The following is a 26661-nucleotide window of genomic DNA, read 5'->3' on the forward strand; positions in this document are numbered from 1 at the left end:
GCCATCTGCCTGCCTTGGCCTCCCAAAGTACTGGGATTTCAGGTATGAGCCACTCTGCCCGCCCAGATATCTCTTTGACATAATGATTTCCTTTCCTTTGGATAAATGCCCAGTAGTGGGATTGCTGGATCCTATGGGAGTTTGATTTGTAGTTTTTGGGGAAGCTCCTTACTGTTTACCATAGTGGCTGAACTAGGTTTACACCCCCACCAACACTGTATAAGAGTTCCCTTTTCTCTGCATCCTCACCAGCATTTGTTATTTTTTGTCTTTTTGTTAATAGCTATCCTAACTGAGATGACATGATACCTCAGCATAGTTTTGATATACATTTCCCTGATGATTAGTGATGTTGGGCATTTTTTCATATATTTTTTGGCCATTTGTGTGTCTTCTTTTGAGAAATGGCTGTTCAGATTATTCCCCCATCCCCCGCCTTTTTTTTTTTTTTTTTTTTTTTGGACACAGGATCTCACTGTTACCCAGGCTGTAGTGCAGTGGTGTGTAATCACATCTCAATGTTGCCTTGTCTTCCAGGGCTTAACCAATCCTCCCACCTCTGCTTCCTAAGTAGCTGATACCACAGGCATGTGCCACCATGCCAGGCTATTTTTTTGTATTTTTTGTAGAGAAAGGGTTTTGCCATCTTGCCCAGGCTGGTCTTCAACTCCTGGGATGAAGCAATCCACCCACCTCAACCTCTCAAAATGCTGAGATTATAGGCGTGAGCCACTGCACCTGGCTCATTTGCCCATTTTTTAATTTTTATTTTTGTTTGCTTATCTATTTATTTTTTAATTTATAGAAGCAATTGCACCTTTAGCATATTCCATTGAATCATCTTCAACATTATTATTATTATTTTTTTTTTTTGAGACAGAGTCTCGCTCTGTCACCCAGGCTGGAGTGCAGATGGGCGCAGATCTCAGCTCACGTGCAAGACTCCGCCTCCGGGTTTACGCCAATTCTCCTGGCCTCCGCCTCCTGAGTAGCTGGGAGCTACAGGCGCCCGCCCACCCCTCGCGCCGGCCCTGTTTTTTTTTTTTTTTTTTTTTTTTTTTTTTGTATTTTTTTTTTTTTGGTAAGACGGGGTTTCACGCGTGTTATAGCCAGGATGGTCTCGATCGTCCTGATCTCGTGATCCGCCCATGCTGCGGCTCCCAAAGTGCTGGTTACAGGCTTGAGCCACCGCGTCCAGCCAGGCCTCTCTTTTTTTTAACTCTATCCAAATTAACAAAATTTTAAATATTTCAACAGTTTTAGGGGTACAGTGGTTTTTGGTTACATGGATGAATCATACAGTGGTGAAGTCTGGGCTTCTGGTGTACCTGTTCACCCAAATAGTCTACATTGTCCCCAACAGGTAATTTTTCATTCCTCATCCTCTCCCATCCTCCCCTCTTCTTGGTCTCTAATGTCCGTTATATCCCTCTATATTCCTTTTTATGTCATGGCTTAGCTCCTGCTTATAAGTGAGAACATGTGTTATTTGGTTTTCTGTTCCTGAGTAACTTCACTGAGGATAATCGTTTTTCCATTTTTAAATAGCGTTGCTTCATTTTTTTGCTGTTGAGATGTTTGAGTTCCTTGTATATTCTGGATATTAGTTCCCTATTGAATGAGTAGTTTGCAAATCCTTTCTCCCCTTCTGTAGATTGCCTTTTTACTCTGCTGATTGTTTCAACTTTACTGTGCAGAAGCTTTTAGTATGATAGAATCTCATTTGTGTATTTTTGCTTTTTATTGCCTGTGCTTTTGAGGTCTTATTCATAAAATATTTTCCTAGACCAGTGTCCTGAAGCATTTCCCCTGTGTTTTCTTCTAGTAGTTTTATTGTTTGGGGTCTTACATTTAGGTCTTTGGTCCATTTTGAGTTGACTTTTTGTATAGGGTGAGAAATGGGGTTCTAGTTTTATTCTTTGCATATAGATATCCAGTTTTCCCAGCGTCATTTTTTTTTTTTTTTTTTTTTAATCTTGGCTCACTGCAATCTCCACCTCCTTGGTTCAAGCAATTTTCCTGCCTCAGCCTCCTGAGTAGTTGGGATTATGGGCGCCTGCCACCACACCTGGCCAGTTTTTTGTATTTTCAGTGGACATGGAGTTTCACCATATTGGCCAGGCTGGTCTTGAATTCCTGACCTTAAGTGATCCACCTGCCTCAGCCTCCCAAAGTGCTGGGATTACAGGCATGAAGTGCCATGCCTAGCCTGTTTTTCTGTTTTAAGTTTTAAGAGATTTAATTTTATTGTGGTAAAATACACAGAACATAAAATTTTATATTTTAAGTGTACAATTCAATGGCACTAAGTATATTCACATTATTTCAGTAATTTTTGGCATACAGGTGGTTTTTGGTTACATGGATAAGTTCTTTAGTTGTGATTTCTGAGAGTTTAGTGCACCCATCACCCAAGCTGTGTACACTGTACCCAGTATGTAGTATTTTATACCTTACCCTCCTTCCAACTCTCCCCCCGAGTCCCCAAGGTCCATCATATCACTTTTATGCCTTTCTGTCCTCATAACTTAGCTCCCACTTATAAGCCAGCACCATTTGTTCAAAAGATGGTCATTTCCCCAATGAGTATTCTTGGCACCTTTACCAACAATCAGTTGGCTGTATGTGGATTAGTTTCTGGGTTCTCTATTCTGTTCCATTAGTCTTTGTGTCTGTTTTTATGCCAGTACCATGCTGTTTTGGTTATTACAACTTTGTAGTATATTTTGAGGCCTGATAATGTGATACCTCCAGATTTGTTCTTTTTGCTCAGGATTGCTTTAGCTATTTGGGGTCTTTTCTGGTTTCATACAAATTTTAGGATTTTTTTTTTCTACTTCTGTGAAGAATGTCATTTGCATTTTGATAGGGATTACATTAAATCTGTAGCTTGCTTTGGGTAGTATTTGTCATGTTAATAATATGAATTTTTGCAAATCCGTGAGCATGGGATGTCTTTCATTTGTTTGTATCCTCTTCAATATCTTTCATCAGTGTTTTGTAGTTTTCCTTGTAGACATCTTTCACCTCCTTGGTTAAATTTATTCCTAGGTATTTTATTTTATTTTTTGATAGCTACTGTAAATGGGATTGTCTTCTTGATTTCTTTTTCAGCTAAGTTTGTTGTACATGTATGGAAATACTACTGATTTTTATATGTTAATTTTTTTATCCTGCAACTTTACTGAATTGATCAGTTTTAAGAGTTCTGTGGTAGAGTAAGTTTTTCTATATATATATGATCCTATCATCTACAAACAGGGACAATTTGACTTCCTCCTTTTCCATTTGGATGCCTTTTATTTTAAGTTCTTGCCTAATTGCTCTGTGTAGGACTTCTGGTACTATGTTGAATAAGAGTAATGAGAGTGGACATTCTTGTCTTGTTCCAGCTCTTAGAGGAAAAGCTTTCAGCTTTTCCCCGTTCAGTAAGATGTTAGCTGTGGGTAATTTTTTTTTTTTTTTTTTTTTTTTTTGAGATGGAGTCTCGCTCTGTAGCCCAGGCTGGAGTGCAGTGGCGTGATTTGCACTCACTGTAACCTCTGCCTCTTGGGTTTTGGTTCAAGCAATTCTGCCTCAACCTCCCGAGTAGCTGGGATTACAGGAACATGCCACCACACCCAGCTAATTTTGTATTTTAGTAGAGATGGGGTTTCACCATGTTGGCCAGGCTGGTCTTGAACTTCTGACCTCGTGATCCACCTGCCTCAGCCTCCCAAAGTGCTGGAATTATAGGTGTGAGCCACCGCACCCAGCCTGCTGTGGGTATTTTTAATCTTTTTGAAAGTAGATTGTAGTCACTGTCTAATCTCTTGTATTTCTTGCAAAGCACTCATTGCTAGTCTTTGAGTTCTTAATTTTTTTTTTTTTTTTTTTTTTTTTTTTTTTGAGAAGGAGTCTTGCTCTGTCCAGGCTGGAGTGCAGTGGCCGGATCTCAGCTCACTGCCAACTCCGCCTCGCGGGTTTACGCCATTCTCCTGCCTCAGCCTCCCATGTAGCTGGGACTACAGGCGCCCGCCACCTCGCCCGGCTAGTTTTCTTCGTATTTTAGTAGAGACGGGGTTTCACCGTGTTAGCCAGGATGGTCTCGATCTCCTGACCTCGTGATCCGCCCGTCTCGGCCTCCCAAAGTGCTGGGATTACAGGCTTGAGCCACCGCGCCCGGCCAATATTTGTTTTTTCATATAATTTTTAAAAATTTTATACCCTTAGATCTGCATATTGTTTTTTATGTAGTAAAACTTTTTATTTGGCTTAGATAACTTGGTTAACTTGGTTTCCTGTTTATTTTTTACTTCCTTGAGTATAATTTTGCTGATGTCTTGGCTCTTACTGATAATTTTCTTTATTGGGAGTAGTTTTATAGTTTATGTAAATTTTTTTTTTTTTTTTTTTTTTTTGAGATGGAGTCTCGCTCTGTCACCCAGGCTGGAGTGCAGTGGCATGATCTCAGCTCACTGCAACCTCCGCCTTCTGGGTTCACGCCATTCTCCTGCCTCAGCCTCCCGAGTAGCTGGGACTACAAGTGCCCGCCACTATGCTTGGCTAACTTTTTTCTTTGTATTTTTAGTAGAGACGGGGTTTCACCGTGTTAGGCAGGATGGTATCGATCTCCTGACCTCATGATCCACCCACCTCGGCCTTCCAAAGTGCTGGGAATACAGGTGTGAGCCACTGCGCCTGGCCTTATGTAAATGTTTTAATGGATTTCAAAAGGAGTTAGTTTCTTACAGATACTTTAAAAGCAAGTAAATAAGTAAATAAAAGGAGTGGGTTCTTGGTGGTATTACTGGCATCACCATCAGAAGGCCCTTCATATTTGAGAGGCCACATGGGGAGGTGCACCAAGGAGATAATCAGATAAAAGACACCAAGTGGCCTGCAGTGGTACTAAAGATGCAAACTGGGGCCAAGTCCTGTGGGGCCCTGGGACAAAGTTAAAATGTTGTGTCTTATCCTGAGAGCTGTATCAAACGGGGAGTATTGAGGAGTATTACAGGGAAATAGTATCTGATTTGGTTTTTAGAAAGATTATCTGAGTAAGGAGATTGGTTTTGGTAAGCTGGGCAGGGCAATCAAATGGGGGTTAGAATTCAAGTCTTTCAAATAACAACACCTGTTGAAGATGCTCTAAAGAGCCTAAAGTCTTCCTGTAAAGCCACTTTTTTGCACCTGTGCCTCTTGTGCCCCTAGACCCACAGACTCAGGTCATGCCCTAGGCTTTACTTGTAGGTAGATTCCCACCAGTGAGGACAATGTCCCTTGGATTTGTGGGTCTTAAGGTACAGAAGAAACAGGGGTATATTTGGATAGGGCACAGACTTTGGCACCAAATACACCTGGGTTGATTTTGGGCTCTGCCATTTCCTAGCTGGATGGTCTTGAGCAAGCCATTCAACCTTTCTGAAGGGTCTCACATTTAGACCAAGACATGAGAGGCCTCTGCCCTGGGTCCCCAGCTTTAGAGGGCTATACTGTGGTCCTCATCCAATATACCTCTGTCCATAGCAGGAAGGAGTCCATATCTGTAATTAAGGCTTACACATGATAGTCTGTATGAATGGTGTTCCCCAGAGTTGTGCAGTGCACAGCCTGTACGACTGTACAATGTGGGTTGCTAATAAAAGTAGCAAAGAGAAGCAGAATTGAGAATGCTGAGGATGTAGAATCTAGACTTGGCAGGTGTCAGGATATGACTGGGAGAATAATGGGAAATTTGCTGGAGAGTTGAGAGGTCAGTTTTAGTTAAGACTTTGGCCTTACCAAAGAGCTACCCAGAGCTATCCAGCAGCCCAAACTCATGAGGGAGGTCAGGGCTAGACATGGCTTTGGAAATCATTGGCATTAGGGTCATAGTTGAGGCCTGGTGGCTGAACAAGTCCTTTGAAGGAAAGCTGATAGTCTGTGGAGAAGACTGGGTCAATTCTCTTGGGGGCATTTTTGTTTCAAGGACAGGAGTTCACAAAGGGGCTCATGAAAGGGGGCAGGGTCCTGGGACAATAGAATGTTCCTGGCTATGCAGTCTGGGAGCAGAGGGTTTCTAAGGCTTCACAGAGGTCAGTGAGGACAAGGATCCCTGGCCCAGAAGCTGACTGTTTCTGGAGAAATAAAAGTACAGGTGAGTGAGTGGTATGGACCTTGAAGCTAGGAGGTTGTCTACACCTGCAGATATGTGGTGGTGATAGGAAGGAGTGGGAAAGGTGTATGAGGCAGAGCAGGGTCAGGCTGGGGTGAACCTGAGAGCACGTGATGGGGAGAAGCCACAGGAAAGGGTTAATGGATGAAGCATGTTCCACAGGAGCAGCACAGGGTGCACATGGAGAGTGAGAGTCGGGAATACCGAGCAGCAAGGGTGTGTGTGTGGTAAAGAGAACAAACATACAGGAAGATGGTTTGAAGTGTAGCGAGGGAAATTGGGCAGGTTCTGTGGACCTGGGGTTGGGCTTCTCAGTAGAGGAAAGCAGACCTCTGCTAAGACCTCTGGAGTGGGGATGAGGCGCCGGGGGTATCTAGAATTTAACAAAGCTTTGTCTTTCACGTCTTCTTTGTTGTCTTCATGGCTCTGACAAGAACATGCACTGGATTATGTGTGTCGAACATGTCTTCAGGGCTTCATGTCCCCCTGCATGGACATGATGTATGTATGGATGCACCATCCCATGGACATGGGATGTTGAATGCCTATTATTTTCAGAGTACAATGGGAGACAAAGATGACTAAGAGTTCTCCAAGCTTAAGAAGCTTACAAGAGCATAACACACAACAAAGTTGCTGACTAAGTTGTGTAGCTGGGTTGTGTAAACCAATACTTTGACAAAATTGAGATTCAAAATAGGCAGGGAGAGTGGGTTAAACAGTTCATTTAAGATGGCTACACTTCAACTGCTGTGTGAAGCATTGAAAAAAAAAAAAAAAAAAGAACTGCATGAATTGCATGAAGACTGGAGTTAGTGGACCTGATTTGGCACAAGTTCACAAAAGAGGTCACTATGTGGTCCAAGACTAGTCTTGGACTCCTTAGTGACCTAAAGCTTTGCGTATGTCAAGAGTAATAATGATAGCTCTTATTACTGCTGTGTCCCGAATGCCTGGCACTTTCACTTATGTAGCAATTTTTTTTATCCTTATATCAATCTTATGCGGTATCATCAGCCTGTTTTATTGACAAAATGATACAGGAAGATGAAATGGCTCATCAAATCACACAATTGGGAAGTGAGGGAGCCATGTTCTTTCCAAGCCACAAGCTCTCAGTAAAACTCAGCTGCTTAAAAAACTAATAAATCTTGGTGTGCATTTATAAAAATAGCATGTCCAGATCGTGGGGCTCCTTGGTGTCTTTGTGCTTGGCTTGCATGAGCCGGATCCCATCTGGAACAAATTGCTCATTTCTAGAGATCCCAATATGAATAATGATGCTCTAGGTGTGAACAGACGGGGGCGCGGTGGGGAGTAGTGGTGGACGGGGCCTGGACCTGTTACAAGAAGGTTCATGGAATTAAGAATGTAGTCATGTGGCAGAGGGGAATTTACTGCAATGCTTCTTAGCATAGAAAGAAATAGACTGAGTGGGATTTACATGGAGGCACATTTAGATTAGTTCAATTTATAATTGCAACAAGTTGGGATGTTAAAGAGTTTGATGATTAAATGCTTCTACATCCATACTAAAAAAACTGCTATGCAACTATTTAAAAAGATGCTATTCTGCTTACTGATAAAGATAGTTTAAGTGCAAAAAGATTACAGCATTGTATTATTGTATTCCATTTGAAAAAATACATATGGGTCGTATTTACACACTCAGAAAATGTTTGCAACCAATATGTGGTTCTCTTGTGGTGGGATTTTAGATAACTTTTAAGAACTTCTGTCTTCTAATTTTCTATATTTAACATGGAACTTGTGTAAGAAGAGATGGCAGCATATTTATAGCTAACCAATAGTGAAACCAGCCCCAGCTGAAGGAGGTCCTTGCCCTCCCTTCAGGCTCTGCAGATGGCGCCATCATGACAGGCGCTCAGGAAGGGGACAGAACTATGTATCTTCCAACTCAAGGAGGGAAGCAGGTTACAAAACAGTGTGACCCCACTTTTGTAAAACATATAAACATGTTTGAGGATCCCTGGATAGCCAGGTGTGCCAAGGCATTTCCAGTGGGTTCCTTTGCAAGCAAAGTAAAATGGAGATAAAAACCTCCAAGCCGATCACCTGGCACTCATTATGATCATGGTGTTTTCACTCAGATGCCCTCAGAGATGAACTTTCCTGTCTAGAGTGACTTGGGATGTTGGGATATTGCCGAAGTCCTTATCAACAGCTGGGCTGGTTGTCCCTCAAAGACACTGGATCAACTTCAGTCAGATGTTTCACGCAGAAGGAAGAAGAGCGAGCAGATTCACTATTCTCTCTTCTCCTTCCTCAATTCCTATTCCCTTTTCAAGAACAGCCACCTCCAGAATTGGCAATCTGAATTCAAGAAGGTAGCTCCAGGCATGGGATCTCACTGGAAACCTCTGCCTCTGGTCAGCAGAATCTCCGGTTCCATATTAACCACTCCCTACTAGACTTGCTGGTCAAGCCATCCCAACCAAGCAGCATTCGGTGATCCTTTAGCAAACCTAACATCAGAAGTTAATTTTAGTAGGAGGGGAGTATCTCCCAGTGGAAAGGAAAAAAAAAAAAAAAAAAAAAAAAAAAAAAAAAAAAAAAAAAAAAGGACAAAAAACATAAAAGGGAAAGAAAACAAAAGAGAAACACAGATGAGAAAAGGCCATCTCCACTTTCCCCTTTAGATCCCGTTTTCACAGCTGAAAGCCTTTGAACATTCCTTTATCCAGGTGGCAGCATGGACAAGGTCAGGTTCCGCCACTGCTATTTGTGAGGGCTTCATTTGTGCATCTACAACATACGGCGGGAGGGTGAGGTTACAGGGTTCCTGACACATCACATTCCAGTCCTGGTTCAAGGAGGGGAAAAAAAGAACGCACACTGAATTTGAGTGCAAAAAATAAATATAAAATTTATTAAAACACCCACAATATTTTAAAGATACCAGGAGTAATACAGTTCACAAACCCAGTTGTTTGTGTAAATTATAATAAAATACAAATCAAAAAGGATACATACTTGCAATTTCTAGGCACCCTAAATTAAATTTACTGAAACACTGAGGGAGAAGGGAGGGTAAAGGAGGGGTAGCTCAGGAGGCAAACCAATAAAGTGGAAGGAAAAAATATTAACAAAAAGGTAAAAATTATACAAAATAAAATTATCAGCATAAATTTACTGTACTAAGAATATCTACAGTTTAATACACATCCTATTGCCTTGAGACATTGCAAAAATCTACCATTCATCCATCAACCCCAGATAAACTTCATTTCAAGTAGCCACAGTTTACAAAGTCAAGACGGAATATTCAAGTATGGTTGTTAAGTTCACCTCCATTGGAAGCCAAGTAACCAAACAGGAATTCAAAGAGATAAGAAATAAAACACATCAAAAAGGTACAGGGGTTCTAGATTAAGTCTAATGTATTAATATGCCATTATACGACCTGCTCTTGTTTCTTTAATTGGAATACATGAAAAGAAATGACATCACTCCTGTTTTCTCCCCTCTTTTCCCCTCAAAAGAAAAAAAAGGGTATTGAAACCAAGAAAATTTGGAATGTTCAAATGAGCCAATTAGTTTCTTAATTTAAATCCCCGTGTGAAGAGTGATGAGTTACCCCTGAATGACAGGTAGTCAAAACGCGAAGAGGGAGCAAACAATACCACTACAAAAAGCATCCCTGATATCAGAATATAAGCCAATGAGGAAGTAGGCCAAATCACTCGCTGATTCTTAGGCAAAAAGCAACTTTAGACCTTGCATTTCTGTGCTGCGGTCTCTGCTCAGGGGAGAATCCTATTGCTCTGCTCTTGCCCGCAGCTTTGCAGGAGGAAAGGCTGGGAGCACCAGAGGGGGCCGCCCCTCCCCCCGCACTCGCGGAGTGCACTCGCACTCCGTGCACCTGGATGTGGGACTGTATAACTCATGCTGGGGGTATGCACCTCAAAAATGTTTTGGTCCAGGGTATGTTGAAGTTGACCATATACTACAGCAGAGGCAGCTGGCTAATAAAACTAGGTTTTGAGGGAGTCATTTCAAATGACAGCAACAATGACTGAGAAAGCTCAATGAGATGGGCATAGGAAATTCACATTTTATTCAAAAGCAAAACTTAAACATGAAATACAGCCAACTACGCTCCTTCCTTTCGGCGTTCCGCTATCTTAACTGCCGAAGAATGAAAAACAAAATGACCCCAGATTTTTCAAGGTCAAGTACGTCATCAGACGGACAACCTGCACGTATCAGACCCTCATGGAATCTACTTTACTGAAGTTGTCATGATGTCCTGTTTTTGAGGTATTTAAAAAAATTATTTTGACAGTGGATGACACAAAATGGAGCTTCCTGTTGAGTTTTTAAAACATCAACTTCTGTGGACCCAAGAAGAAATTTAGGTTAGCACCAACTAAAAAGCAGCCTCAGTGGCATCGAGTGAGCAAAGAAAGCTCCTTCCTTTAGTCTGAACATAAGGGGTTACCAATGAGAGGCAGAAGCAACGCTGGGTCAAAGAATGAAGCCCCTGCCCACCATGGTCCCAGCCAGTGCCAGGGGAGGAAGGAGATCCATCTGGTCTCTCTTGGTGTGCCCTTGGGACTCCCAGAGATGTCTGCTTAGCACCCTGGGCTGCAGGAGAAAATCTGTGTCCCTGGCTATGAGAATGCCTATCATGCTAGGAGAGGCAGGAGTACCCAACTCCCCTTCCTCAAAAACAAAAACAAACTAAAAAACCCTTTGCCCTTTCTTTCACATCAAGCCTGAGAAGACAGGTGTGGAACCAAAGCACCTGCCAAGCCAGGCAGGCCCACTCCCGATCACAGAAAGGGAGATAGCTGCCTCCTCGACTTGCTTTGTTTGGCCACCAAGGGAAGAATAATACAACACAACACAACACTGCTCAGAGCAGATTATAGCACGGTAAACGGGTCTAAGACAGCACCAAAAGAGGGGAGGGGAAAAAAAAAGCCAAGAGACTGGAGCCCACCTTGTTTTTGGTTGGTTGTGGTTTCAGAACGTTGATAGCACCTCAGCAAGACAGGATCAGGGACAGTCACATTAAAACACCATAGCACCATTTTATTTAGACTATTTCAATTCATAAAAATGCTTCCTAGTCCAAAAAACACACTTCAGTAACAAAAGGAAAGAGATACTGGTTGAGGCACGTCAGGGATATCATAGTTTTCCACCAGCTTTGCCTTGGTTTGAGATCTCATGGTGATTAAACCTCTAGAAGCAAGTCTGGCTGGGTTTCTCTCAATGAAATTAGGCTATCATCGACTCATTGTCAACCATCCTTGCACATCTACTGCTGTGTGGTTCAAAGCAGTTAAGCTCTGCTACTTCTTTCCTTTAGCGCTTTAAAAATCCCTTGCTCTCCAAACTACTGTTTCCAAAAGAGGCTGGTGGAAGGACCAAGAGGGGGCGGTGGGGTATCATCTCTTTCCACGCACACCATCGTCACCTGGGTGAGAAGGCAAAGCAGTACCCATGAAGCCGGGGAGTGGGAAACATTGGCCCTGCTAAAAACCAGACCCAAAACCAAAAACCAAAAAAACCCCAAATCCATGCAAAGCCTTTAGTCAAGATTTCTGATGGTCAGATGATGAGATTTCTTGAGCTAGCACCAGTTATTTTGTGAGAACCTGCTGCGAAGCGATTTTTATTTTAAAAATCTCGTAGCACAGAACTTTACAAGCACTTCCCTTGCACGCAACAGGCAGGGAAAACAAAACAGAGCAGAAAAGGAACCAAATGTTTGCACTGCACATGGATGGTGTCCGTGGACAGGGCACACCGGGGAGATGACTAAGACGCCATCGGTTTCCGTTGCTATAATATGACTCTTCGAACTTGGTCATGCTGTTAGGTTCTTTAGTTGCAATGGCTTTATTTTTCTTCTCATGATAAAAATGTCTGTTAATCATCTTTAGGACTTAAAAAATGATAGTGCCAGTAAAAAATAAAATTTGATTTTCTCTTTAAGAAACCTTCAGCAGCAAGGGGGGATAAAGAGCTGTGCATAGTTACTTTTTAAATATATGTCTAAAGCATGCTAATTTTAATGACTGAGATTTGAGGTAGGTTAGACATGTAGTGTACAAATCAGCATGGGCTTGAGCACGGCAACTGCACTGCCTAACTCTGGAAACGCCATTCTGAGGGGAGTGGGGACATCCAATGGAGACTGCCTCTTGACTCACCTCTCAGCAGCCTATTTCCTACTGTAGAAACTGATGAACCAAGGCTGTTTGGGCTGGGGGACAGACGTCGCATGCTTTTAGCTTGTATTGGTTTCTCCTTTCATCTAATGGCTTTCCTACCAAAGGGTGATGAGGGGAAGAGTTTAACATACATCAGGAAGATTCACACATGCCAAGTATCAGAATCACCTGGGTCACACTCGGGACCTTCCAAACCAACAGCCAACCTGGGGCTTCCACGGGTCATACAGACGGTCACATTCTCCAAATGTTTTGTAAAATATTGTATTTCTTGCTTAAGATCATTTAAAATGAAGTTTTCAAGGCACCCCCGCATCTACCTAAGCACGGAGTCAAATGAGACCTGCATAAAAGTACTGATGCGATAAGCAAAATAGCATTTAAAGGACCCAATTTTTCCTCAAAACTAGAAAATTAGCATGCTCATTAAAGACTCTGCTTCCTTTAGCTTGTCAAACTGAAGGTCAGAGGTTTTCCTATAAATCTGAGTTCTGAATAATTCTAAGTCCTGATAAGCTCTTGGGTATTTATTTCAAAAGCAATAATATTTCATTTTTTGTCCTGTAAAATAAATGCAACTTTACAGAATATGGTAAAAGTGGAGGATAGACAAAGCACGTTAAATATTCAGCTACTATTTACAATTTCTCCCACAATTACATGTTAAAACATACCTTTTTTTTCAAGTTGCTGTTTAAATCTAGGCAAAAGTGCTTAAAAAATCTTTCACTATTTACAGTTAAAACCAGACCACATAAATGCTCAGGACATCTTACAACGACCCTCCGCCAGTGCCTCCAAACAGATACAGTAAACACCCAGCAGGCCGTTTCTCAGCTCTTACTCAAGGCACCCGGAAGCTCAGGAACTTGCCTATAGCGGTCATCTGATTGTTAAACATGATTCATGAAGACCCATATCTGAATACAACTGCTCAGTAAACACCTGTTCATCTCAGGGCTTGGTCATCCACCGTGTGGCCACATTCCCCTCTGTGTGTCCTGATGAAGCCCCCCATTCACCACACACACATCCACATGGGTAGCATGAGATCATTTCTGCTAACATCACAAGAAAAACCAACACTCCAACAAAGTTTGACGTGGTGACGGTGAGTGTTGCTCCCATCAGGCCCAACCTCTCTCAACAACGTCACAAAAATTAAGCACCACATTCTCATTTCAAATAACCGAATGAATGCACCAGAATTTCAGAACAGGTCTGTTAAGGTGGATGAAGAGGGGAAGAAAGGAAAAAAAGAAAATGATCAAATGGAGAAATGGCACCAATTAGGGAGGAAAATCATAGCAACCTGTTGAAAATGTTTGACTCTTGCACTTTAAAATTAAGTGTAGGCCCCCGAACCCGATGATAGCATGGAAGAAGCAGGCTCAGGTGTGAGGCATGCACCATTGTCCAATGTGGAAATTCAGGGATCAGGATAGATGCATTAACTGTTGTTACACTGGTCTGCTGAGCTCCTGTAGGATGTGACCTGCCCAAGAGTCAAGAAAGTCCCAGCACAACACTACAGCACCAGGCTCCGCACAGCACCATGCACAGAGCACCACTGGCTTTTCACAGCTTGGGTTCAACTTCCTGTTTTTAAAGATACAGTAGCCCTTTTTCAATATCAGCATAGACTTTGGGGGCATTTTTTTTTTTAAACTGCCAGTAAGACAAATTCCTTCAGCTCAGCATGCATTGGCTTGGCAACGTGGTGGGCACAGCCCCTAAGAACCTCGCACTCCAGCTCCAGCGTGAGGTGCTGCCTAGTGAACCATAACATCGTGTGACTCCATAAATAACGGACAGAGGATTCAGTGTGGAGACTAGCAAGCTTGAAGCCATCTACTTCCAACCTGGTTTCTGGGGAAAGCTATGCCAGCATCTCACAGGGCTGGCCTGGGGTGCATCTGCCCCTCGACTCCAAGCTGGGGACTGGAAAAGGGACCCCAGATGGTTTTCTGCAGACTCTCCCATCCTATCAGAGAGGACAGAGGCTGTCCTGAGTCTCCCTTCCCCCAAAGGGAAGGGGTGTGTGTCGGGAGGGATGAACTGGGTGGCTACCGTCCGCGATTGGCTCTCGAGGGGCAGATGGCTGAGGACCTCGCCAGTGCCCGAGGGGCTTGGCTCGCCGGACCCAGCGAGACTGGGTGGGGGGCACTACTGGCCTTTCCTGCCCATCCTTTACCATTACTATTGTCGCTTTTAAAAATCCAATAAATACACATTTTAAATGGAATTTAAAACTGCTCCTTTGTGAAAGGACACTATAAACTTTCTTTCCATTATTGTGATATACAAGGATAGAGTTTTAAAACAAAGAGAAAATAAAAGCCCCCCAAACGGGGGGGGGGGAACAACTTGGAGATATAAATATTAAGATCACGGAAAAAATCACCCGACAGCCGTAGTTTCTTCTTCAAAGTGCTGGGGAAGTGGGGGTAAGGGAGGGGCGGGTCAGTTCTGAGGTTTGGACCATAAATACATATATATGATATGCGCATCTATATATGTATATAGAGATAAAAAGACTTCTGCACCCCCAACCCGCCCCCAGGTATGAGGGCAAAAGCACCACAGAGACAGCTCGGGCCGGGCCCGACGCTGAGGTACGCTGGCTCCCTGGCACCTAGATCCAGCGGCTGTAGGGGCCAGTGACCTTCGTGTAGGCATAGGAGGACACGGTGACCGCCGAGTCTGTGGGCACAGCCAGTGCCTGCCGGGTGGGGACAACCCCCTTCTTCTCCTTCTGCTGGGGCTCAGCAACCACGGCGCCCCCCCACTTGCGCTTCTTCCCGTAGAGCTTGGCCTCCTGCTGGCCCAGGCCCAGCCGGGCAGCCTCCTCCTGCCGTGCCCGTGCCCTCTCCGCCAGCTGCTTCATCTTGGCTTCCCAGAGGGCCAGCCCGTGGTTGGGCTGGTTGAGGTTCTTGTGCTGGTAGAAGACCAGCGAGATGCGGGTGGGGTGGCAGCGGTTGGGCTTCTTAAGCGGCGTAGTGGCATGTAGCTCCCGCCGGGCACACTCGATGAGGATGGAGCCGTGGGCTGGGGCCACGGCCACGCCGCCGATGTTCTCGTCCAGGAAGTTGTGTTCACTGTCCGACCACAGCTCCTCCTCTTCCTCCTCCGCACCACCACCACCCTTCTCTTCCTTCACTGCTCCCTTGCTGGGGGGCTCCTCGGCCGGCCCCTCCTCCAGGCTGAAGGGGTCCCACAGCTTCTCCTCTGACTTCAGGGCCCCAAACAGTTTCTCGCTGGATCCCAGGGGCAGACCAAAAGACTGCCAGGCCTTGTCCAGCTGGCTGGCCCCTGCGGCTGGAATCCTGCCCTCCTCTCCTTTCATGGGGTTCCACAGCTTGTCTTGGAACCCAGGACCACCTTTCAGGGCCGAATTGAAATCCCCTGCCCCCAGCCCCCACGGCTTCTCAGTCAGGCTGGGCCCAGTCAAGGTGGAGGTGCTGTTCCCAAACTTGCAGGGGCTCCACGGTTTGCCTCGCAGCCGTCCTCCAGAGTGGGAAGCCGCCTGCTGCCCCTCACCAGGGAACAGCCCCCACTGGCCATCTGTGAAGTGGGAAGGGGCCAGGCAGCTGGCCCCAAAAGAACTGAGCTTGTCGGGGATGATGGCAGGACTCTCCCCAGAGGAGAACACACCCCAGCTGCCACCCACACTGTTAGTCCTCTTGGGGGACATGCTTGGGCCTCCTGAGTACTGTCCCCAAAGATGACTGGGTCCTCCATTCTGAGACACCTCAGGCAGAGGTGTCTTGCCCATCTTGCCAGCGTCTCTGGGCACAGGCTCGGCCTGGGTCAGCGGGTCTACTGGCTCTTGCTTGATGGATCTGTTGTAGCAGTTGGAGCTCTGGGCAAAGGGGGAGGGGTCCCTGGACACTGAGTGGATTGGGGGGGCCTTGGGAAGTAGATACTCCTTGGGGCCTGGGTACGCAGGCTGCTGGTGGTGAGGAGTAGGGTGGTGGGCGTCTGTGGGAACAGCCTGGCTGGGCAGCTCGGCAAACTCAGCACCACCGTAGGCTGGGCTCAGGCTGTTGTGCAGAGCGTGGAGGTCTGGCTTCTTCTCAAAACTGCCACTGTTGCCACTGTGCCCCCAGGCACCAGGACCCAGGAACTGGGAGGGGAAGACGGGGTTGCTGGATGGAAAGCCATAGTAGCCAAAAGATGGGAGAGCGTACTTGGAGTGGAAGCCATTGACGGAGGTCAGGCTGGGCTGTGCATAGTAGGAGTGGTAGGAGTACACACTGTTCATGCTGTAAGGGTCAGAGGGCCGGCAATTGCCCAGCACCGAGTAGCTCTCCACCACTGCGTTGCTGCTGTACTTGAAGGAGCTGAAGTGGTTCTGCGGCTCCACCTTGAGGGAGGGCTTCAGGCCTTGCTGGGACAATCCACCTTTCAGAGACAGGCCTGGGGAAACAGAAAGCAAGATGGCAGAGGGGCAGACAACACCACAACCTGGAGAGGCCCTAGGTGGGGAACTGGGGATGGACCCTCCCTCTTTCCCAGGGATGTTTCCTCTTTTGGGACAGGCAGGTGAGGTGCTAAGGTATGTCCAGCCCAGACCAGGATGTGCTCCCTGGGCCTTGCTCAGCACAGGTCTCAGCTCCAGCCCCACTGGGCGTGGGAGGAGGCAATCCCTGGTGAGAAGCAGCTCACGCAGCATCCACAGTATCCCCCGACTCCTCTCCTCACCCTAGAGAACTCAAGAATTTGCACTAAACCAGCACCACCCATTCTCTGCCCAGCCTGGTCAGGATCACTGCAGGGACCAGGGCGAGGAGAATGAGAACTCAGATGCCTGCCAGCAACTGTCTCTGCCCATAAGCCCTGCCGCCCTGGCACACACCCACGTGCCCTGAAGTGCTGCTACTCACCTCAGTATCTCAGAGGGGAGCAAACTAGAGCACAGAGGGGAGCCTCTGATTCTCCGAGGGATGCAAACTAGAGGAGAAACCCAGTGCTCCCCCTCTACCAAGCTCAGTTCCATGCAGATAACAAGTCCTGCTGTACTTGTGTCCCCACGGCCTCCTATCAGGCTGGCTGTCCTGTGGCTGCTGCAGGTACCTTTCTGACTGACAAATAAGCAGAGGCCCCAGTTCCAGTGTGATACAGGAGGGTGCGTGGAAGAGCGAGGGCCCCCATGAGGACAGCACCAATGCGACTCCCAGCGGGCACCCTCCCCCCACACACCTGGGTCCGACGTAATGCCCGCCAGCTCCAGGGCCTCCTGCTTGATCTTCTCCGGAGTGCTCAGCTTCTCCTTCTGAATCTTCTTCTTCTCGGCCGCTGCCTTTCTGGCTTCCAGCTGCCGCTGGCGGCAGGACTTGGCAGGCTCGGGCAGGCGTCGGACCTCGCGGGGGAAGGCGGTGAGCACCTGGATGGCTCCGCTGCCAACCTTTGCATTCTGGTTCTCCTCGCTACCAAACTCATCCGTGCTGGCCATCTTGTACAGGGGGAGAACGTGCAACTGCTCATCCTCGGGAATCTTGCCCACACAGCGATTGTCTTCCTTGGTCAGGGTGCAGACCTGCCCCAAGCAGTAGGGGAGAGAGGACATGGGGTTGGGGGACCAAGTGCTGGGAGAGAGGGGTCTGAGCACCCAAAACACGTGACCTCGTCTTTCCCCACACAATCCCAATACCAGCCACTACTACTTGCGAGAGTTTCTGGAAAGCACACTGATCTTGGTTCACGGGGCAACAGTACTAGCAGCATTTACAGTACACTCACATCAACTTTCAATGCACATTATCTCCTATGATCCTAAGAAGACTGAGAGGAGATGAGATACCTGACAAGGGGCCTGGCCAGGACCTGGAGGCTTGCTCTGCCCTCTGGCATAGCACTGACGCCACGGCACCACGTTGCCCAGTGAAGCTCAGACCATCCACCATTATCTTCCTTGTTCTAAATACTCAGTCTCCTTTTGCTTTTAAAATACATTTCCTTTTGGGAGGCCAAGGCGGGCGGATCACCTGAGGTCAGGAGTTCGAACCAGCCTGACCAATATGGTGAAACCCTGTCTCTACCAAAAATACAAAAATTAGCTGGGCGTGGTGGTGGGCGCCTGTAATCCCAGCTACTCGGGAGGCTGAGAAAGGAGAATTGCTTGAACCCGGGAGGTGGAGGCTGCAGTGAGCCGAGATCACGCCACTACACTCCAACCTGGGCAACAAGAGCAAAACTCCGTTTCAAAAAAAAAAAAAAAAAGTTTCCCGTTTATTATAAACTCTATGTGCTGATTGTAGAAAATTTAGGCAAGCAAAAAGGAAATAAAATCTCCCATCCCACCACCTAGAAGTAATCACTTTAAATACCACGGTCATCTAATTGTGGACATACACAAGTACACAATTACATTTTGGTAATTAAAGGGGATACTATGCCTATGGTCATATAATAGCTTCATTTTTTCTTAACATAGCATAAACATGTTCCTATGCATTAGATATTCTCCCCCAATATGACTAAAGAGTTGTATGATATTATTCTACTGTATCAATGTGTTAATCTCATTATCAGATATTTCAACTTGTTTCTGATTTTTTATACCATAAACAACACCTTTTGAAATACCCTTTTAGCTAAATTTTGTAAGATTCTTAATTGCTTAGAATGAATGTTAAGTAGAACTGCCACATATTGCCAGACTACCCTCAAAATGATTCGGTTTTCACTCATACCAGCAGAATGTGTTTCAACTTTCCTATATTTTTTCCACTAATTTCTTTAAAAACTTTTTGCTCACTGTTAAAATCGATCTCATTGTTGGTGTACATTTCTCACAAGATTTGCCTTTTTATTCAAGTTTACTCTCTACTCTTGTGTTGACTGTATTTTCTTATTTTCTATATTCTTGATGCTCTGGCGTTTGAGGTCTTGATCCCGAGAGGCTGCCCCTCCCAGGGCTACTTAACTCCCAGAGATAGCAAATGGCTGCCTGCAAGTGTGCCTTTGATATATGAACCAGCAAATCCAGAGCTCACACCCCCAGCCATCTCCTTTATCAAACTTACACACCAAGCCAGTATTTCCCCGACCTTACAGAGAGAGGGCCATGAGGAACCACCCTATAGCTCAGAGCCTGCAAAGTATTCAAACTGTCCAATCCTAAACTTCCCTAGTGTAGCTACCTTGCATCACCCATTCTTTCCTGCAAAATCCCACTAAAGACTCTGGGCCATGCTCCCACCCTTCCTCTTCTGTCTCCTGACTGGCCCGGTGCTCCCCCGAGTGGCCCCGGAGCATGACCTGCCTCCTGTTTCTAGGATCTGAATATAAACTTCTTTCCTGAAAATTATCCAGGTTTGCATGTCTTATCTGATTAAAATAAATCCTTGGCCCATTTTAACACAATTCTCTCACTGTCTTCCTTCTTTTGTGAGTTTATGACTTTTGCCCACTACTATATATGACTAGTCATTTTTTAAATCATGAAGTCATCTTTGTATATTAAGGTTATCATTTTTTAATCACTTGTTGCAAATATTGTAGCAGTTGGAGCTCTGTGAATTATTAGCCACTGTTAGTGTTTAGATGACCACCCAGACATCTGAATGTATGTATGTGTGTATGTGTGCATGTATGGCTATATAAAACTACAAATGGGATCACATTCATATACATGCTATTCTGTGATCTGCTTTTTTTTCTTCTTTTTTCTTTTTAAGATAAGGTCTTACTCTATTGCCCAGGCTGCAGTGCAGTGGTTTGATCACGGCTCACTGCAGTCTCAACCTCCTGGGCTCAAGTGATCCTCCCATCTCAGCCTCCCCAGCAGCTGGGACTACAGGCATGCAGAATCACGCCCAGCAAATTTTTGGTATTTTTTGTAGAGAAGAGGTTTTGCCATATTCCTCAGGCTGGTCTCAAACTCCTGGCCTCAAGTGAGCCTCCCACCTCAGCCTCCCAAAGTGCTGGCATTACAGGTGTGAGCCACCGTGCCCAGTCTGACCTGCTTTTCTTTCTTTCTTTCTTTCTTTTTTGTTTTTGAGACAGAGTTTTGCTCTTGTTGCACAGGCTGGAGTGCAATGGTGCGATTTCGGCTCACTGCAACATCTGCCGCCCGGGTTCAAGTGATTCTCCTGTCTCAGCCCCCCGAGTAGCTGGGATTACAGGAGCCTGCCACCATGCCCAGCTAATTTTTTTTGTATTTTTAGTAGAGATGGGGTTTCACTATGTTGACCAGGCTGGTCACAAACTCCTGACCTCAGGTGATCCACCCACCGCGGCCTCCCAAAGTGCTGGGATTACAGGTGTGAGCCACTGGACCCGGCCTGACCTGCTTATCTTAACTCAAGGATAACTCAAGGTATCCAGTTTGTATTGGCCTTGCAATTGTTATTATGGTATTTTATTACACTGAACAGAAACCTTATATTTTTATGGCACTAACTTTATTAATTACCCTTTAACTTAGAGGCATTCTAAGTGAGTTTGGTGTCATGCCCTACCCAGCTTGTTTCTTCCCAGACTAGTGTGGGTCTTCGACTTCCTCTGCTCTGACCAGCCTCCTGTGTACTTTCTGGGTTGGATTGGCCAGACCTGCTTCCTACCAGTTTGTCAGACTAATGCTATAAACAACAGACCAAAGGAAAAATCCAAAGGATGAGATGTGGCAGAAGCTGTATTTCCTACAAGAGAGAATTTAAAATATCAAAAGTAAGGGTAGCCTGATTAAAAAAATAAGTAAAGTACACAAATAGGATAGTCACAAAGATGAAATTCAAATGTGTGAGAAGAAATAGGAAAAGAATGTTCAACCTCTCTAGTAATAAAATAAACACAAATTAAAATAAGATCGTATGTTTCCCACTCAGGCAGCAGGCAAGGATGAAAGAGACTGACAAAATCCAGTGTTGCCAGGTAAGCAGGAGAATGAGTGCCCCAAGCCTGTAAAAGTAAACATCAATGCAATCTCCAGGAGGCTACTGCGCCACTGCGCAAATATGTGAGAAGAATGGCCTCTCCCTGTGGTTTACGGAAGGGAAATGTCTGAAAGCACTTACTGTCCATTGATAGGTGACTGGTTAAATAAATGATGGCAGAGCCATACATACAGCCTCAGAAAATGAAGTCCGTTGACACAGAAAGCTTAAGAAAAGCAGGTCACAGAACAGCATGTATATATAATGTGACCCAGTTTGGGTAAAATTTCATAAAGTCATACATGCACACATACACATTAGGGTGTCTGAATGGATGGTCATCAAACTGCTAACTGGTTATCTCTGAGATTTCAGGCAACCTTTTAAACATTATTTAAATTAAAAAAAGAATTGTTTAGGAAAAAACAATACTTTTCATTTTGGAAGAAAATACTCCTTTTCTCCACCCCAAACTCTAGAAGCTCTGGGATCCAGATCACCTCATGGTGCTCTTGCTCTCACCCACTTTCCAGGGCCCCCCAGCTCCTTCGCCTCTCTAACACTGCGGGCATGCCCTTTCTGTGTGTATTTCACCTAGAAATCCTCACAACAGCATGCCAGCAGGAGCTGTCCCTTCTTGCTTCTCAGTCTTGGATGCAGGGATAGAAAGCAAGTGGAGAAATGAAATCCCAAGGTGGGTCCATCCATCCCCAGGGGGAATGAGCTACACCCGGAATTTGGGAGCCCTCTTTCCAGGGGAATGTGCTGGTGCCTTTGCCTCATCCTCAGCCCCTGGAAGCCCTGTCTGCCCAGAACCTGACTAAAAGGCAGAGCAGACAGCCAGCATCATCCCTTCAAGGAAGCCCCTACCCAAGTCCAAACCTCCTCTCTTCTCCATCTGCACTCACTCCCCTGGTGATGGCGTCAGCCTCACAGCTCTAACTATAAACCATGTGCTCTCCAGACCCTCCTTGCCCCCTGCCTACTCCACATCTCCACCTGCACATCTAGCAGGCATCTTGAAACAGGACTCTTGTTTTCTTACTCCTAAATTCAGTCTTCCCCTGTTACTCTACATCTCGGTCCATGTTACCAACACTCACCCAGATGCTCAAGCAAAAAGCCTTGGAGTGCTCCTCAAGTCCTGCTCACGTAACAATCCAGCCCATCTGCAAATCCTCTTGGCAGTCCCTTCCACATCATCCAAAATCTGTCCCATTAGCACCTCCCCCGACTCCTGCCCAAGCTGTGTCCCCTCCCACCTGGATGGCGGCCCCAGCCTCCTCCTTTGCCTCCTTCCTCTTATTTCCTCCTGTTCACCTCATTCTGCCCCTACCATCACACACCTCATTCTCTAACTGCAAGCAGGAGTGTATCTAACTTTACAATGCAATCTTACTGCTGCCCAGCTGAGAAGCCCTCAACAGCTTCCATCACAACCCCGCAACCCTGCCCTGGCCCTCAAGGTTCCCTGTGAGCTGGTCCCTGCTGGCCTCTCCAATCCCACTCTCCCCGCCCCTTTCAGTAAGTTACTCCCTTCCCATTGTTCCCTGAACATACACCCAGTCTGCTGCCCGCTGGGAGCCTGCACGCATGCTGATCTCTCTGCCTCGAGCATTCTATCCCCAGGAAGTGGCTCCCTCGCTCTCTTGCGCCGTTGACATCTCAACTCAAATGTCCCCTCCTCAGAGCAGCCTCTCATCTAAGATAGCATCTCCTGTTGCTTTATCCCTCACCCTACTTCATTTTTCCCTCTTGGCCTTCATTCTACATCACATTCCCACACATACTTGGGCAAGAACTTTGTCCGTTTCATCCCGCAGCATGTAGGGCAGTGCCTGGGCACAGCTGGTACTCAATACACATTTGTACAAAGAATGAATCGAGGGTTTGTTTGCATTTAAATCCAAGTGTCCGCAGAGACCGGGGCCCACGCTTTAGATAACTGGGCACTCCAGGTGCTTGAGGGGCTACATCCTGCAGCAGCATCCCCCTAAGACACAGACACAAAGCTAGCCTTGTCTGTTCAAGGGTTTTCTGGTGATGGTTTTCTCTGGGAGGTGGGCGAGGGCAGGCCATCTTGCAGGGAACCTTCCAGAGTTCTAAGGGTCCTGTCTCCAGGTCCCTCCCTACCCTCAGCCCACCTTTCTGAACAGACCATGGTGGGCTCCCTCCCACAGTTGCCCCACAGGTGGCGCTATGACAGGGCACAGGTTTCCTTACCACGGTACACCCATTGTAGAGGTTATGCTGGTCCTTGTGGGCGTGGGCACAGAAGTCCATGCAGGCCGTGACTCCTGCGAAGGGCCGTCCTTCCTTCAGCCCCAGACGGCAGTCAATCGCTATTTCCTCGTTGGTCACCTATGTAGATGGCCAAGGAGAGGTGCTCACATGACCTGAGGTGAGTGGCCCTAATTCTGTACCTGGGGAGGCCGGGTCTTGGAAGAAGGGATGTTAAGGATGATAGTCACCTTGCCCTTTGACTGCAGGAGGGAGATTTTCTGGCTGAGAGGCCCCAGCTATAAAAAAGTTACTTTCAGGCTCCTGTAGGAATTACTTCCTTCTTTGTTATCCCAAGTCCCCTTGCCTTGTCTAGGAGATACAGGGGTGACAGGGGAAAGAAACTCGGGCCTCACCAGTGGATACCAGACCAGAGGAGGTGGATGGGTTACCAGGGGAAGGGGAAAGACCAGAAGAGGGACAGTGTGGGATGCAGGTAGCCTGGTATAAAAAAGGGGTTTTTATCAAAGAACTACATCATATTGCTTTACTTCTGGACTGGGCTCTTCCCATAAGAGAGCAAAAGAGCCCACTCTCCTACTTCCCAACTTCAGAGCCTGAGCAGAGATGTGGACGGTGACATGTGGGCAACAAAAGGCCCAGGGCCCATTACCTGGTTCTGATAGGCCTGAGGGGCCAGTCGCTTGTACAGGGGAGCGACTTCGGTGGCCAGGTCCTGGAAACTCTTCCGGAGCACTTCTTCCTGCAGAGAGAGGAGCAGTCACACATCCAGGGCAGCCCCGCCTGGCAGACCCTGCACCCTGGAAGTGGACTGGCATTCCTGAAGCATCGTGGGCGAGGCTGGGAGGGAGGTGTCATCCGGTGTCTTTCCGGTCTTTCCTTCAGGAAGGTGTGGTGCTGTGACCACTTCACAGCTGGGGATACTGAGGCTCCCAGGAAAAGCTGTGGAAGCCACGGCCTGAAGGTCTAGTCATCCTGACGGCTAAACTACTGCTCCTTCAGGATCCCGCCCAGTTCAGCCCAGAACACATCAAACAGTTTCTTGCTTTTGAGTGCTGAATACCCTAAGTCAGAGGTGAAGCATAGTGGGAATGAAAAAGCCAAGAGCAACAACTGTGGATCCTTCCTCCCAGGCTACAGACAGGAAGAGAGGCAGGCAGGATCCATGCTAGAAAGTCCATAGCCAGTGCAGGCCAGCCCAGCCCAGAGCCCGTCAGGAGCCAGGGATACAGACTTCAAAGCTCCAGCTGCTAGACTCGTACTATATAGTGTTATTCACAAACCACATGTAGCTACGGAAATGCAGATGAATTCTAATTTTTTTTTCTTTGAGACAGAACCTTACTGTGTCACCCAGGCTGGAGTGCAGTGGCACGATCTTGGCTCACTGCAACCTCCATCTCCTGGGTTCAAGCAATTCTCCTGCCTTAGCCTCCCGAGTAGCTGGGATTACAGGTGCCCACAACAAGACCAGCTAATTTCTTTTATATTTTTAGTAGAGACAGGGTTTTGCCACATTGGCCAGGCTGGTCTCAAACTCCTGACCTCAGGTGATCTACCCGCCTTGGCCTCCGAAAGTGCTGTGCTAGGATTACAGGTGTGAGCCACCATGCCCGGCCTGAATTCTAATAAAAATTAAAGAAATTCAGTCCCTCAGTTATACTAGTCCCATTTTAAATACTCAGCAGCTACACGTGGCTCCTGTATGGACAGCAGAGAATGTTTCCACCATCACAGAAAGTACTGCGGGACAGCACTGCTCTACGTGAAGCCGCAGCCCCTGGTGACATGTGGCAGAGAGTTCCAGGTATCCACAGCCTCTGTCTGGCCCTCCGAAAACAAGCAGGGCTTGAAGAGCTCCTAGGACACCATGAGCACAGGCACAAAGGGTTTATGAAGAAGCAAGCAGGAAAAGAGGAAAGAGAAAAAGAACCAAGCACACAGAATGAGAAATGGAAGGTGGAGACCCACAGCTCAGCTGTACATCCAGTGGGGTGGCCAGGGCTGCCAGCCACTCTTGATCAGGCCAGCCTGGGCCACTGAGGCTGGGCTACCTCCCTGCCTGCTGTCCAGATGCTGCCACCAGCACAGCAGGTGGTGAGGCTAGTGAGCTCTAGGGACACACAGGCCTGGGTTTCAATCCTGCCTTCACCATGAACTAGCCACATGGCCTTGAGGAAGCTATCTGCCTCATCTGTAAAGTAAGGGGTAACAGTGCCTAGATCACTGGGGTGGGGGGGGATCATGAATTCATCTGAGAAACCTGTGAGGGGCTTAGCACATTGTAAGAGCACGGGAAGTGGCGGTTGGTAGAATAGGGAAAGAATTTGAGAGAAATTAAGCCAATGTCTTTCCATTCCTGGTAGTTCCTGGTGGCCCCAGGGCTCCATTCATTGAAGCAACCACATCTGCTGCTTGTGGGGGAGGGTGAATCTTATCATAAATAAAAATCTAATAACAAATTAGACTATCTGAAGGTCTATCAGACTATTTTGAAGTCTAAAAGCCAGGTCTGGGGTAAATAAAGAATCCTGAATTTGAAAATGTTTCTTTTTTCTTATGAGGACCCAAGCTTGGCAGCCAGAGCACAGAAGGTGACATGGGCTTTGGTGTACAGAGGGTGACCCTGCGCCATGGGAAGTGGGCAGTCCTTCTGGTACTAGGAGCTTGGAGAGATTTGGAAGGTTGCGACTTGAGTCCAGATATTTGGATATTTGTCTGTATTCTAGCAAAGGAAGCCAGCACTCTACCCGCTCAGGAGCCCAGGCAGGAGGGAGGTGAAATGGCAGACAGCCTGGACAGGCTTGTGCCTGCCTTGCATTTGGAGCTGAGTGGAGACCATCGCTCGGGAGGGCCTTTGCCATGCAGGCATCAGAGGACAAACAACAGTGGGGAGGTGGCCTGAGTAGATGCTCTGGCTCCCACAGCCTGAAGGTGCCTTCCCCTGTTGTCTTGGGGATGGGGGAGGCCCTGCAGGGCAGGGGTCTGGGTAAAGAGCTTGCAGAGAGGAGGTGCTGTGCCTAGCGGTCGTACTGTGCGGACACTAGTCCACAGCCCAGGGACCAGGCCAGGCCCCCAGCATGGAGACTGTAAGGGCCCGGACAACTGCCCAGAGACGTCTGTCTGGCAGCCAGGCAGGGTGGGAGATGCCTCGGGAAGTACAGCAAAGACCCAGAGGGTGACCCACATGCCGGAGATG

The 26661-nt window shown here is 46.7% G+C and overlaps 1 protein-coding gene across 1 annotated transcript in view; it reads right to left on the bottom strand.

Annotated features, from left to right (window-relative positions):
* Nucleotides 1-8997: 8997 nt before the first annotated feature.
* TET3 (tet methylcytosine dioxygenase 3) overlaps nt 8998-26661 on the bottom strand; it is a 121443-nt gene continuing 103779 nt past the window's right edge. Inside the window, 4 exon segments of the mRNA XM_017861844.1 lie at nt 8998-16761; nt 17545-17881; nt 23445-23582; nt 24115-24204. Coding sequence (XP_017717333.1) covers nt 14978-16761; nt 17545-17881; nt 23445-23582; nt 24115-24204 — 2349 coding nt within the window. The 3' untranslated portion in view covers nt 8998-14977.

This window comes from Rhinopithecus bieti, unplaced genomic scaffold, assembly GCF_001698545.2.
Source record: "Rhinopithecus bieti isolate Rb0 unplaced genomic scaffold, ASM169854v2 scaffold_63021, whole genome shotgun sequence".
NCBI classification, from domain to species: Eukaryota; Metazoa; Chordata; class Mammalia; order Primates; family Cercopithecidae; genus Rhinopithecus; species Rhinopithecus bieti.